Source organism: Medicago truncatula, chromosome 2 (genome assembly GCF_003473485.1).
Source record: "Medicago truncatula cultivar Jemalong A17 chromosome 2, MtrunA17r5.0-ANR, whole genome shotgun sequence".
Classification (NCBI taxonomy): Eukaryota; Viridiplantae; Streptophyta; class Magnoliopsida; order Fabales; family Fabaceae; genus Medicago; species Medicago truncatula.
This window is the reverse complement of record NC_053043.1, coordinates 9,741,133-9,756,559: the sequence shown is the minus strand read 5'-3', so window position 1 is coordinate 9,756,559 and position 15,427 is coordinate 9,741,133. Positions and strand designations below refer to the sequence as shown.

The 15,427-nt window shown below is 31.5% G+C and overlaps 2 protein-coding genes across 3 annotated transcripts; one reads left to right on the top strand and one right to left on the bottom strand.

Moving 5' to 3' along the window:
• Window positions 1–1,234: 1,234 nt before the first annotated feature.
• On the bottom strand, window positions 1,235–5,955 carry LOC25486262 (heavy metal-associated isoprenylated plant protein 7). Of its 2 annotated transcripts, none has more exons than XM_013607488.3 (5): window positions 5,795–5,955; window positions 5,503–5,671; window positions 4,543–4,745; window positions 2,612–2,702; window positions 1,235–1,836 (listed from the first exon to the last, which is right to left on the bottom strand). In XM_013607488.3, exons 1-5 carry the CDS (start codon window positions 5,801–5,803, stop codon window positions 1,496–1,498), a joined length of 813 nt encoding a protein of 270 aa, XP_013462942.1. In that variant the 5' UTR covers window positions 5,804–5,955; the 3' UTR covers window positions 1,235–1,495. The 2 variants fall into 2 exon arrangements, with proteins under 2 accessions (XP_013462942.1, XP_013462940.1); XM_013607486.3 differs by having other exon boundaries at window positions 5,503–5,668; window positions 5,795–5,951.
• A 6,820-nt stretch (window positions 5,956–12,775) lies between these two features.
• LOC25486260 (pollen-specific leucine-rich repeat extensin-like protein 1) lies at window positions 12,776–14,462 on the top strand. Its single transcript, XM_013607484.3, has 3 exons — window positions 12,776–13,113; window positions 13,335–13,416; window positions 13,597–14,462. The coding sequence occupies exons 1-3, from the start codon at window positions 13,102–13,104 to the stop codon at window positions 14,256–14,258; spliced, it is 756 nt and encodes a 251-aa protein (XP_013462938.1). The 5' UTR covers window positions 12,776–13,101; the 3' UTR covers window positions 14,259–14,462.
• The last annotated feature ends 965 nt before the right edge of the window (window positions 14,463–15,427 follow it).

Here is a 15,427-nt window from a genome sequence, read left to right as displayed (position 1 = left end):
CAATTTTATCCTTAAGAGATAGAATTAATTTATATTTTCAATATAATATTTATTGTTGATTGAAGAAAAAAATGCAAAATAAATAAGGGTATGTTGGTAAAGAAATAATTAATGTACTTGGAAATACCAAAAGGGTCTTATAAAAAGGGACAAATTATTTTTTCAAAAGGGTCTTATAATTAAGGACGGAGGTAGTATCAACTAACCAAGGGGCCCGGATGCAAAATTGCTAAGCATCTGGTCCCTAATCCTTACTTAATTTTGTGACACTATCTACAATAAAATAGGGGTAAAATGGAGCTTAGTTTTGCAACTCTACATCATATTAGAGATAGACTTGGGTTAACATACTCATTACTCAACCTGGTCTCATGTAGATAAATCTTAGTAAGAGAGGGAATTCATGTACAATTCTTTGCACTAGGTGCAATTTGTATTGTGAAACCCTTGTTTACAAGGATTGTATTTAGGCATATTTAGAAGGTTGTTTCATGCCAGTGACCTAGGAACACACCGTGAATCTCACACCAACTCATAGTTGTCCTGATTTATATGTGTTTTGGGGATGAGATTCGCAATTTGTATCGTGAAACCCTTGACCATGATTATAAAGATTGGATTCAAGTGCGAGTCGTTAAGTCGCATATCGATTATAAATCAACTAAATGTTGAATATATAAGAGAAATGATCTATATAAATAATGCATTAAGATTTTGTGTAGAGGTGTAACGTCTCTGTTGTTTCTCGATCGGACGCTCCTTTGATCTCCCCAACAATCTCTAATTTTTCAATGAGTTTTTATTTAAACAAAAACTTGATCTCATGACTTTTATTATTTACGTTATTTCTTCCTTTTATGTTCTAAATGTATTTTTGTCCCCTTGATTGATTCCATCAAAATCAATGTGATGGCAATTTTTTTCAGTAACTTTAGCAATGTTAATTGCAATTTAGCCCCATCCTCACCCCTACCATACATAAATGGACAACCTTCAATCTTATTCCTTGTGTAAGTTGGTCAAGAAGCCTAAAATGCAAATGGTCCAAAAATAGTTCACCACCTCTTTCAATTTAAGTCAGCATTTCAACCAACTTTTGTTTTTTCATTATTCATCTGAAGATTTAATGTTTAGGTTGAAGTGGCATTTTCACAATAAATTTATTAAATGTCAACATTGAAGACTTGATATCATTGTCAACAGTACACTCAACATTATATAGGTACATAAATTGTAGGCCAAAATTCAGTAATACTACTACATTTTTAACACATACACACCAACATAAGTGATTCTGCCATCTTTTGGCAGGGAAATACATTAAAATCTCATAAACACAACAACTAAAGCATCCAACAACTTCATAGGAATGCCATACAAAGATAAAATTCTTAAATATTCACTACTATACTATGTTACATTACATGGCATAGAAAATAAATTTAATCCAATAAGCTACTAAAATATAAAGATAGTACAAATGATAATAACTGGTCTACATAACAGAACAAGCATTTGGATTCTCATCACTGAAAATCTCAGGTGCATAAGCATAGTCAACATAGTCTTTTGATGGCCAATATTCACTACGTTTGATTTCAGTTTTATTATCATCTTCTCCTTTGTTTTCTTCTTCACTTTCTTTTTTCTCTTCTTCTTTGACCTCTTCCTTTTTCTCTTCTTCTTTCTTCTCTTCTTCCTTCTTTTCTTCCTTCTTCACAATTGAAGCTTGCTTTTTAGTCCTCTTGAACACTTCATCAACAAGCTTTGTTGGATCAATCACTCCTTTTACTATGGCTTGATCATTTCCCAAATCTGTTTCCACTGATTCTACTCCTGCATATATTATTATTAACACATATTAGCATGTCATAAAATGTTCAATAATAATCGAATTATTTAGTTTAGTCGCGAACTTGTATAACGATCGCATTATAAAGATAAGAATTTATTGGTTAATTATATTAATCTTTGTAACTTCAATATAGAATGCATGCAACCATGCAAGAAGTTAGATAGTTGTAACTTCAATATAGAAATCATGTAACCATGCAAGAAGTTAGATAGAAGTGGTTAATGTGCTTGATGCGCCGTGGTTATCAATCTCAACCATCCGATGCAAATCAAAGATGCAATCTAAGTTGTCTAATGATCTCATGGTCAAAATTATTTACTGTGTGCAACTACATAATGTAGTTACAGTAGTGAATCTGAATTCGCTAGACGCGAGTGGTTAATGTGCATCATCTAAAAGAATGGTTAGTTTCTGATGATGAAACAATTCGCAGTCAAACTTTAGTTACCTTCTGATCGAAAATAAATTAGTCTTAAAACCATTTTCTCTATGATACTGTAATTGAGGATAAAAATAAAATAAAATATGGAAAGCATATGATCTATATTAGTCAAAAGGTTACATGAAAAACATTGAAAGCTCTCTCAAATGTTTAAAGTAAATAAAATCACAAAAAAAAAAGTGTGCAAGAAAAGAGTTCAATTATTTTACAATTATTCAAACGTGTTTGTTGTGTGTACCACATGTGGCAAGGAGACAGTATACAGAAGCAGTCAATAATAGCAACAAGATTGAAAGAGGAACGGATCTTTGTACCTTTAATCTTACGGATACGTTTCTGTATAACTTGAGCACATGCATCACAATGCATTCTAATTTTGAGAACTATTGTTACCACAGGTGGAGGCTGCAAAAATAATTGAAATATACCATAAGACAATAATCCAAAATATCAATTCTTTGGTCATACATATGCATTAGTGTGTGTTTGGATAAGCGATAAACTCAAGGTGGTATCGTAATCTTATTAAAGGTATAAAAAGTAGCTATTTTTAAAGTCATAGTGGTTCACCGTGCGTCACATGAACTCATCGTCAATCCAAACATGCAATTAAAGAGTTATGTAGACATGTTATGTAGGACATTAATGATGAGTTATGCACTTAATTTCACATTAATCTATTCATTATTAATGTCCTAAATATTTTTGTGTGAAATGTAACAAACCATTTAATGGGTCCAAAATAAAGATATGAGCCATGCCTGTGGGATTTCCAAAATGGACCATAAAAATTACTCCCTCGTCCCTAATTACAAGACCTTTTTGAGAATTTTTTTTGTCCCTTTTTATAAGACCCCTTTGTTATTTCCAACTACATTAATTATTTCTTTACATACATGCCCCTATTTATTATACATCTTTTTCTTCAATCAGCAATAAGTAGTATATGAAAAATATAAACTAACTCTCTCTCTTAAGGATAAAATTGTAAAAACAATAGTGATTACAAACAACTTTAATACAAATATCCGATTTCTTAATTCCCGTGATTTTAGCAAAAGGGTCAGGGACGGAGGGAGTAGTTATTATTATCAATGGAGATAGAGCTACCTTCACCTTCATCCAATAAATTATCGACAGCACAACACATATTTTAACTTTTAACCCACGTCACATAATGTTTTTCTTTTAAAAAAAACTCTGAAAATTCGTGTCATATGTTGACACCATGTCACACACATCACATGTATACACATACTATACACACTGTTCTATCATTTATTTATGAACCTCTCAATTTGATTACATTACAGGGTGGAATGTATATTGTATAATGTATAGTTTATTATATATTTATGGTGAGTCCGTGAGTGTGACCCCATTTTGCTGCAAGGTGCATGTCAAGTTGCACAAAAGGATAGTGGGGTCAAAAGCCTCTCTTAATTGTCACAGTCTTTACCCTCGTTACATGTGCCTTTATGGTAGGGACATTATTGTCTTGATATTGTTTCGTTATTTTCATGCTTTGTACCAGTACTTGTGATGTATACTACTACCATCCAATCCATAGAAACAAGTTACCAAAAGGGTAACGTTAGTGCAAATTGGAAACTCTATCCATTCAAACTATTTCATATTTTCATTTAACAAGCATGCATTTCATACATGTTATTTTGGTCATGTGCATTGTACAATCCCCCCATTCATTGGAACTTGATTTGTTTGTGTCAGAGTAATCCTATACTCACTAAGTCACACAATCGCGGCGACCGTTTGATCATAATCAGACGGCTTATATTTTATCTTTGACAAATGGATTCAAAACAAAGAGTCAAAATGGAAGTTGTCTAATTAATCAATCTAATGGTGTATGATTCATTAAGTGCATGCATTTTATTTCCTTATACATTTTTTTAAAGTAAAAAACTGAACAAAAGGATTTTAGTGTTCAAAATTTTATACACATTAAAAGGACATGCACTGTCGGTGTACATTTATTTTACGACAAGCAATAATTGAGAACCCTTATTTTACCACGCCATACAAATAATTTCAATGTGGTAAAATAATAGATTCTCATTGAATATTAATGTAAAATAAATTTACACCGATTATGCATGTCATTTAAATTTTAAACTCATATCAAACTATCAATATGTCACAAGTAGTTATGATAAGAAGGTATATGTCATGATGCTATATATATAATTTGGAAATTAATTATGATAATTATTTATTTAATTACCTCATCCTTTTTCTCCTCTGGCTTTGGTTCTTCTTTAATTTCTTCTTCTTTTTTCTCCTCTTGAGGTTTTGGCAAAGGTGAAATTAACTCCACTTTCTTGCCACTTTTCTTTTGTAGTCTTTTGAGCACCTTTATGGGGTCTGCTGCCTTTCCTTTCACTACCACTTTGCTGCCCTTACTATCTGCAGTCACCTCCTCCACTCCTTTCACACACAAACATTTTCAATTCAAATGAAAAATTATTAATTAATTGTTTTCACCATACTCTTTTCCCCACCTAGACCTTTATTTGTTGTATAAGAGCACTTTTTAAATACCTTGATATTAAATTTTTATGTAATTAATGTTTTAAAAATCAAAATATTTAATAAATAACTTTTTAATTTAAAATATTTAAATAATATCTTAAGACATCCGTCAAGAGAACTCTATTCATATTTACTTAACATAAATGCAATGATGAACTTTTGTCCTATCGTGTGTAAAATTTACCTGTAAAAGTTAGAATTTTATATACTGACAAATTATTATTTAATCAAGTATGATGTGAAATTCAAAAGCAATCATGGATTGTGTAGATCCCTCTAACAAGGAAAAAAAGGAGGGAAATATAAAGAGAACAAAAGTACTAGCTGACAATAGATCATAAAAATTGGCAGTAATGTGTACATTATTTTTTTGAGGAAAGTAATATGTACATTATGCTTGGCTAATTATATTGAATGGTTAAATTTACTTTAAATTTGACGGGTCATTATGATTTTTGATAAAACTTCAACAAAATTACGATGTTATTTTAATTTTGTCGTAATTCTAATTTCTAAACGTACACTCTATTCAAAACATTTGCAGCAGAAAACATGTTTGAATTATTTAATTATTGCCTTGGTTAAATTCATGTCAGAAAAATGTCTCATGCTTAGAACAAGAATTTGAAGAAGAAAATTAATTAATTATTACCTTCAAATCCTTTCAATGCTTTTGCAACTTTCCTTGCACAAGCTTCACAATGCATATCAACCTTGAGTACTATTTCTGGAGGTTGTTCTTCATCTTTCTTTTCCTCCTTTTTCTCTTCTTCCTTCTTTTCCTCTTTGGTTTCTTCTTTCTTTCCTTCTTCCTTGTTCTCCTTTCATACACAAAAAAAAAAAGCATCTAAATCCAAGAAGAAAATATCAACTATAAAAGCTTCATTTAACATTAGACAAGAACAAATAAATACAAGAATTTGTGTAAGATATATAACTCTTACTTCACCCATTTCTATGATAGAACAATGGCTTATACTTGAGAAATTTTGATGGCAACAGAAGAGTGTAAAATATTGGAACTATATGTACTAGTAGTTATGGAGCAACCTCATTGTGAGGGAGAAGAACATTAAATTAATATGGAGATTTTGAAAATATGAGGTGGACCATTTATGCAGAATAGACATAGGAAGGACCATGGCTGAGTCAGCATGTCCAAAGCATGACCTCTAATTTTGGGCCGTAGTAAAGACACTAGTACTCTTGTTCCTAATTGCCATCATGTTGTACCAAGAATAGATGGTGGTGACATATTTTTAGAAATTTTTATAATTATTTAATGAGAAATGATATTTGTACAACCATTATGAGATAATTTTTGGACAACTTTCTCTCTCATACTCACATGAGATTCTTATTCTCTCTCTTCATTTTTCTCTCTTCATTATTTTTGACCGATAAAAATAGAGAAAAGCAAGGTTGTCACCAAAGTTGTCATCAATTGGATTTACAAATATTACTACTCTTATTTAATTGGTGGTATTGTGGTATTATTATAGTATAAAATATTACAAAATCGATCTATTCTACGATCGATTTAACACCGTAACAAGAAGTGAAATGTTAGATTAAGATAGATAAAAAAAATTCTCTTCATTTAACGATTTTATAATCGATTGCATGGGAAAACCGATTTGTAGAAGATTTGAGTTTAACATATCAATAGAATTGAGATATGGAGTTCTAATAAAAGAAAAATTTTAACGTCAAAAATGTTCAATACACTAAAATCTTCTTACATCTCTTAAAACTCTTTGGGACATGCTAGAGATGATATCAACTCATATTATTCATCTATTACAATGCATTAAGTAAACTTATAATATATGTTGCTTTTGAATTTACCGGAACACAGATGTGTACCGATAAATTTAAAATTTGACTTTGCCGGAATGCAAAAAATTATATATTTATTGGAATAAAGGGTGATTAGGAACTTCAAATGATCTGAGGGTATGTGTATAGTTTGAGGGGTGGGAAGAACAATTTTTCATTTTGGTCCTTTTTTTAAATCTTTGGCCACTTTAAAATACTAAACCCAACATTCTATGAAAGAAAAAGTTTATTACTTTTTCCACCCTACCATTTCTCACGCACCCTATTTTATTTACAAAAAATATTCATGGGATAATGGATTATAAAATCCAAACACAGTTTGGATGTGTTTGGATTATATAATCCGAAATATATCTCCCATTTCAGCAGTTACAATTTCGCTTTTAAAAACAACAAAAAAAAAACAAAGTAAAAAAAATGATAAACATGTCAAATAAAATAAAATAAAATAGGCTTAAATAGGTCTTTCGTCCATGCAAATATAGGTCATTTGAATTTTCGTCCCTGAAGTTACTAATCCTTCCATTTTGTCATTGCAAATATTAATCATTTGAAAAATGGTCCTAATTACATCTGATTAGTAACTTTAGGGACGAAAATTCAAATGACCTATATTTGCAGGGACGAAAATCCTATTTAAGTCAATCATCTCGCCCAATCATCACTTGCCACATAGGCACCACGTCGCTAATGACAGCCCACCTCAGCAAAAAAACCTAATTAGGACCAAAAGTCAAATGATTAAACTTTGCAGTGGCAGATTGGAAGGATTAGTAACTTCAGTGACGAAAATTAAAATGGCCTATATTTTCAGCGACAAAATCCCTATTTAAGCCAATAATATATATATATATATATATATACCAAAAAAAAAAATCTAAATGATCAAATATAACTAATTCAATTTTTTTGGATTTTTCTGAGAATATGACAAATAATAAAAATGAAAAATTGGTCTAAACGATAGAATTTTGAGGGACGGAGTCTCGTAAGAAGTTCCTTCCAAAACAATTAAAATGACCTAAAACAGAAGGATGAGAGTTAAAAAGATTAATATGATACTTAAACTAGCCATCCATGTTGCAAACATGCTCAAAATTTGTGCTAATATATAATTCGAATTATATAATCCGAACTGTTTTTTCCTTGAATATGGGTGTATAATTTTTTTTTTTACAATCAAAGTTCCTAAAAAATAATCAAAATCCAAAGTGTGTCACACTATTATTAATTATTTTTTACTTTTTGTGTTTATTCATCTCTCTAAATGGGAAAAAAAAAATGGAGAAAGTCGTAAATTGATAGGATCCTAACTCATTCATAATGTTGATATCAAAGTATTGGTGATATCAACTAACTACTTTATTGCTTGCAGTTTAAGTAACCTTCCTAAAGTTAGTATTTTCCACCATTCCAAGTTTTCCTGAGTTCTTTAAACGTGCTAGCCTTCAATAGCTTTTTTAACTAAGTCTACAAATTGCATGTTGTATGTCTTGCAATGTTGCAAATTTAACTTCTCCTAATTCACTTGATCTCTCAGAAAATGGAATCATATTTCTATATATTTGATCCTTCCATGAGCAATTGGATGCTTTGCAAGCTCAATAGCTGATCTATTGCTCACCAATAATCTCATCTTCTTATCTTTATTCAAATTCATCTCTTGCATCAACATGCTTAACCATTATATGCAACCACTGAAGATGCAATGTACTCTACCTCACAAGAGTATAAAGCTATAACACATTTCTTATTTGAGCACCATGACATTGTTTCATTCCCATAAATGAACACATATACAACAATGTTTTTTCTATCACTTTTGTCTCTGCTCAAATTTGAGTCAAAGTATTCAAACAACTCATATGTCTCGAGCATACCTTCCATGATGAACTAGAAATCCTTGTGCTCTTATCTTAAATTCCATTTCTATGAAATAAGATAAGATACCAAGATCATTGTTGCCGGTCACAATCACGTCACCAACATATTAGCTTACAATTAGTTTGTGCTTATTTGTTGAGTTTTTGCAGTATAAGATATGCACATGTACACATTTTACAAAACCTTGTTGAAGAAGGAACCAATCGATCTTCTTGTTCCATGCTCTAGGTGTCTGATATGAGCCATACAGAGATTTCTTCAATTTGTACAAGCAATTTTCCTTGCCTTTTTCATCAAAACATGATGGTTGAGTCACATATACTTCTTCTATCTCACCATTTTAAAAAAGATGACTTTACATCTAGTTGATACATCGGTCAACCTTTAGAGCTAGCAACTGCAACAATCCAATTTATATAGAAATAACACCTACAATAGTTTTTGATCTTCACATGAAAGGATTTAGATAGAATTAACAACAACGACAACAACATCTACCAACAAGAGCGTTGAGAGAACCTCTCCTTTTGTACTTGAAGATCTAATAGCTAATAAACTAAGTCATTTCTAGGCGCGTGGTCTTCAGTATTGAATCTAGATGACCATTTCGATATTTTCTTATATCGCCACATACAAGATTGTCGATAAAAAGCTTTACTCAGACAAATGGATTGGATTTCTTTGAGACTTCTTCACATGTTCCAGACTTGTATATATAATATGTCAGAGTTCTCTTGGCTCTATCCTATATACATATTCGACATTTACATCAACTAGATGTCAATAATGTCTTCCTTCATGGAGATTTATATGAGTTAGTTTATATGAGGATACCTCAGGGAGTTTCCTCTCCTAAACCATGTCAAGTATGCACATTGCTCAAGTCCTTATGTGGTCTTAATCAAGAAAATTGCCGGGATTTTGAGATGTTGACAACTTTTCTATTTGCTCATGGTTTTATGCAAGCACATTCTGATCATACCCTATTTACCAAGTCAACTTCCAAATCATTTATTGACATTCTATTCTATGTATATGACATAATTCTAGCAGAAATTTCACTCATGGTGTTTGATGAATTAAATGTGGCTCTTGACAAAACTTTCAATATCAAAACTCAGGCCTAACTGGTTGCAAACTAGTCGTCAATACACATCTTGATCCTTCTCTTCGGTTGCATCAAGATGGAGGATCTGCATACACACTAAAGCTACCATGCCTTGTTCATTTATGATTGTATTCTCAAGCTTGTATACATCTACTAAACTAACCTCCATCTTGCGAAGGGGTATTAGAATTAAGTGAAGCATGGACTTAGATTAGTTAGCTTGCATTTACATTTTAGTTTTATTTCATGCTCATGTAGTTAGTTAGAGTAGTTATGACGAAATGACACATTCTCATGTGTATATAAGCACAAACGTTGTACTTTGTCTATTCATTTAATGAATCAATCCTATTTTTTCAGTTCTAGAAGTTTCTTCAATGAGTTTGAGAAATGCTTTGAATATTTGACTCTTCATTTTGATTATGCTGAGTTGATCAATGCTTAAACCTAGCTGATTCTTTTGAATTATTTGTACCTTTATATTATCGGTGTCTACACTTAAATAACTATTAAATAAAAAAAAATATTGCCCGCTTTAAATATGTGTTATCATCAAAGTAATTGAAAGCTAAAATTATATACCACGAAAATGTTCCTGCTAACACAAGATATGTCAAAAGGAACTCAAAAGTTTTACAAACAATTATGAACCAAGAAAAAGGGAAAGAAACTACGAATTATGTGGCAACCATTGAAAGATGCAACCAACAATTAGAAAAATCAAAAGCTAAACAAGAATTCTTTGTTTTCAACTGCCAGAAAGATAAAAGTCTGCCTTTCTCTATCAATTAATTCCTCCTCATTTTTAAAACACGGACTATTCCTTTCTTTCTAAATTATCCACACAAGCAAGCAAGCCACACAATTACTTAGTTAAAATTATCGATAGATATTATTTTTAGATATTATCAATAGCTTTGGTTCTAACAGTGTTAGTGACTTAGTGTGGCATGAATAGATATTATCTTTAGATTAAACAATTATTTTAATCCTTAAATGTTTGAGGTATGTTTACCATAATACTTGAATGTATCAAATTTAGAAAGATATTTTTTAGTGTATCTTTACCATTTAGTTTGATCCTCAAATTCCTTAATTTACAAAGATATTATATATATATATATATATATATATATATATATATATATATATATATATATATATATATATATATATGGGTTTGCTAGAACACACCCACTAGTTTTTATGTGGGAGTATTTTAACAAAGCTACACCTTAGGATGTATTTAACCACTTTTTAGTTATTGATTTGTTAAAATACTCCTTCTAAAAAATAAGTGGGTGTATTCTAGCAAATGCCTATAAGATTTGCTAGAACACACTCACTTGTTTTTTAAGAAGGTGTGTTATAGCAACATACACCTTAAGGTGTATTTATTAACTTTTTAGTTATCTCTCTTTCTCAAACTCTAGTCGTCACCCTTTTCTTCTTCTTCTTCTTCTTTTCAGAGGGGTGATTTAAGGTCAAATTTGACCCAAAAATCACCCCTCCGAACTGTTTTTCCTTCTATCCTAATTGAATAAGTGATCTCACATATTTTTTGTTTTTTTTCGTTTGTTTTTGTGATTTCCTCCTCCGTTTATTTTGATTTCCCGTCATTGTGCAGTGTGTTTTTTATTTCCCGTCTCAGTGCGGTGTTTATTTGATTCAGGTTGAAAGATTAACTTTGAGCAAGTGCATATCCGATCAATGACAATGACTTTGGCGTCGTCAGCATTGCAGATCCGGAGACATAAGTATTCCAGAGACATGAATATAGTCATATTTGTAGTATTTGTAGGCATAAGTACTTTGTCGTTTTATGCTATTAACATGGATGCTATGAGTTTGTTCACATATTCATCCTTTTTATTTTTAGCGAATTTGAATTTGTATTATATCGATGTACTCTATCAATTTAAATGAATGTATATCGTTTATTTTTGTCTATATATATCGGGTTTGCTATAACACATCCACTGGTTTTTATGTGGGAGTGTTTTAGCAAAGCTACACCTTAAGGTGTATTTAACCACTTTTTAGTAATTCACTTGCTAAAATACTCCTTCTAAAAACTAAGTGGGTGTATCCTAGCAAATGCCTATAGGATTTGCTAGAATACACTCACTTGTTTTTGTTAGAAGGTGTGTTATAGCAACATACACCTTAAGGTGTATTTATTAACTTTTTAATTATAACTTGCTAAAACACTCCCACATAAAAACTAGCGGGTGTGTTCTAGCAAATCCATATATATATATTATTAGTTATTAGTTTAATTTGTGAATATCCTATAAATTAGTAACCATCAAAACGCCACATTTAACACTAATCTTGTGTAAAAAAAAAAAAAAAAAAGTGAAAAACAATTCCATAATAATTGTTGTAATTTTGATATATTTTTGAGCTATATTAGCATGTTAGATAGTTAAGTACCAAAAAGATTCTTTAGTCATTATTTCTCACAAGAAACAAAAGACAATGAAAAGAGATAAGGAAAGTGTTCAATTATGAAAACAACCTTATGCTAAAAATCATATATCTCTTCATTATTAAGTTGAAACCGCGTTTACACTTTACATAGTTGCAACTTTGGCATTTGGTTAAACCCTATGATTATGGCTAAGGTTTCCTACCCCTCACATAAATTTTGGTGTCGGTTAAATCCTATGATGGCTAAGCTTTCATTTCATAATTCATACAAAGAAATATGTAAACACTCTATCTCTATGGACCCCACAAATTTGGACCACTCTTCCACAACCACCCCATCTGCAACTAATTAATTAGTATAAAAATTTGTCTAAAAAAATAGTATTAGGTAGTGTTACCATTACGCAATTTCACCCTCCTTATTAATTTAATTTCATTATTACTACTCATGTGCTACACATATTATAGGATCTGGCATTAGTGCCACGTGTACGGTTGGCATGTGCTAGTGCATGGGCATTATTGCACATAACCAAACTCATAGAGAAAATTAAATTTTGGTTCTGTCCTACTCATAAGTATAATCATAGTAAATAATTTTTAACCATATTTGGTATTAAATCAAGTACTATTAATAGAGGGGTTCATGAAGTTGCATAGAGTCAATAAGATTAGGCGTGTAAATCAAAAGACGGCACATGCTGTGTGCTATGAATATGAATATGAATATTGCATATAGTATATTGTATTAATAACGTAGACATATATACACCCTTTCAGTTCTAGCAAAAACCAACACTGTCTATCAACAATCTTAGCAAGAAATTCAATCTTATAGGGCCTACATGTTTATGCATTAAGCTTATAAGTTATAATAGCTTCTTGAATTTTCTTTGCTGTCCATTTTGTGTTTTTGCTCTGCTCACTTTTGTCTACATTCTCTATCATTTTCTTTTGAGCCTCAGATCAGATCTCTGATCTACAACCATGGCTGAAAAGGTAAAGTTTATTTCAATTTCCATCAAAATTATCAATCTTTCTTATCTCCAAAACAAACACATAATTGTCACAAAAATGAAATTGTGATCTTCATTTCATTTTAATTGGTGTTTTTATACTTGAATTTGTATCATAGATATAATATGCCATTCTTTTATTAATATCATAAATTTGTTTCACCATGGTCCTATGTATAATTTTAATTGGTGATTTTTATTCAGGTGACCATTATGAGGCTCAAGGTTGATCTTGAGTGTGAGAAATGCTACAAGAAGGTTAGGAAGCTTCTCAACAAGTACCCTCGTGAGTTCATCACCTCTACTTCATTTCTAAATATTTGACACATACATATAAGTTATTTATTGCTTTATTAGAACTTGTGGCACTGAAAATCAAAAACATTTGTATACATTTGGATTTACCAAAAAAAATGTAAAAGGATATAAAATTGAGCTAATATTTTGGCTTTGTGAACAATATCAGAAATTCGAGACCAAAATTACGATGACAAAGCAAACATTGTGACAATCACGGTGGTGTGTTGTAGTCCTGAGAAGATTAGGGACAAGCTTTGTTACAAAGGTGGAGGTTCTATCAAGAGCATTGAAATAGTGGATCCGCCAAAGCCCAAAGCAGCTGAGCCCGAGAAGAAAAAGGAAGCCGAGAAGCCCAAGTCCGCTGAGCCCGAGAAGAAAAAGGAACCGGAGAAGAAAAAGGAAGGTGATAAGCCCAAGCCCGCTAAAGAGGCCGAGAAGCCCAAGGCAGCTGACCCGGAGAAGAAAGTTACTTTTGTTTCTGTAGTCAAAGATTCAGATAAACCTAAAGATGCGGAAAAGCCCAAGCCCAAGCCTGAAGCTGAGAAGCCCAAAGACAAGCCTGCACCAACTGCTATGCCTATGATGATCCCGCAAATGCCACCGCCTATGGCGGTTCCAGTTGGGATGTGTTATGTTCCACCATGCTACGAGGGTAGGCCTGTTGGGCCATACGGCCCATACCCTAATCAGTATGGTGGACCACAATGTTATGACGGATACTATGCAAGGCCCGTATACGATAGCTATGGTGGAGGAGGGCCGTGTTATGTGGGCCGATGCGATCAATATCTCAGTGAAGAAAACGCAACAGGGTGCACAATTATGTGATTCTCCACATTCACATCACTTCTTTTAGAATTGTTTCTTTGTTTTTATAACTAAAGTTATTAAGATTCATACGTTTCATAGAGGAAAAAAAATGAGGCGGGTGGGAAATGAAAGTTTATGGGGTGGCTTAAAATGCAAATAATGTATACTATCACGTTTTTAGTTCAACAACTTTTGAATAATAAACTTGCAATCTGATTTGTACACTGGAATATTTTCTTTTTGTTGAAAGCATTGAACTTTCTAACCACAATCACCCACCGACACCTTTTTAGGTCATTGTCGTAATAAGGATTCTCAACACAAGGAATAAGTTCATGAATAAGTTATCTTAAAAAAAAAAATCCAGTTGGTCAAAAAAAAAATTCCAATTCTCTAAAACGTCCTATGACGTAATAAGATTTAACGACAAGGACCGATAGTGTCTTCGTAGTGATGGTAATAACAACAACAACAATAAGATTTTATTTTTTATTTTTTTGAGGTGATCGAGGTTTGAACTCACCTTGCATATATTATGTATTGTCTATACCAACTGAGCTAAATTCACGAGGACAATAAGAATGTTTAAATATATGATTTTAGTTCATATAATTATAGTATTTTTATAATTTGAGCTTTTGAAACTTTTTTTAGATTAAGTCCTTATAAATTAAAAAACTATTGTTTTTAGTCTTTAACAAAGAATATGTTTCAATAAAATCACATCATGTGACTCAATAAAATGAAGTCGGTCATAAACTAAAAGCAACCTTTTTAAAATTTTTAAGGACTGAATTCAAACTAAAAATAAAATTACAAAGAATAAAATTTAAAAATATTATAATTGTAGGAGGAACTAATATCATATTTAAACATAACAATACTATTTTTTTTATTATTTAAAAGACGTTAATTTGGTATGATTGCTTATGGTGGGGAGGAATATGTACAACCTTTATTTTTTTTTTAATGTCCTTTTGTTGGGCAAATTTAGTATGATGTGTTGAGATGGTTATGAATTTCTTGTGCATTGAGACATTAAGATGCGTGGATCATGTTTTAGAATTTCATGGTTTGTTTGATTGTGGGAGAGTTTTGTGTGTGATGGTGATATCGATTTGGTTGCCTGTAATGTTGTCTATTTGGAAATATAGGAATAGTGTCATGATATTCATGAAATAAAGGTG

Coding starts and splice junctions, on each gene's coding strand:
- LOC25486262 (XM_013607488.3), bottom strand. Junction 2,703..4,542: donor CAGAGGAGAAAAAGGATGAG/GTAATTAAATAA, acceptor TTATTTTTGCAG/CCTCCACCTGTGGTAACAAT. Junction 1,837..2,611: donor ACGTATCCGTAAGATTAAAG/GTACAAAGATCC, acceptor TAATATATGCAG/GAGTAGAATCAGTGGAAACA.
- LOC25486260 (XM_013607484.3), top strand. Junction 13,417..13,596: donor GCTTCTCAACAAGTACCCTC/GTGAGTTCATCA, acceptor GAACAATATCAG/AAATTCGAGACCAAAATTAC.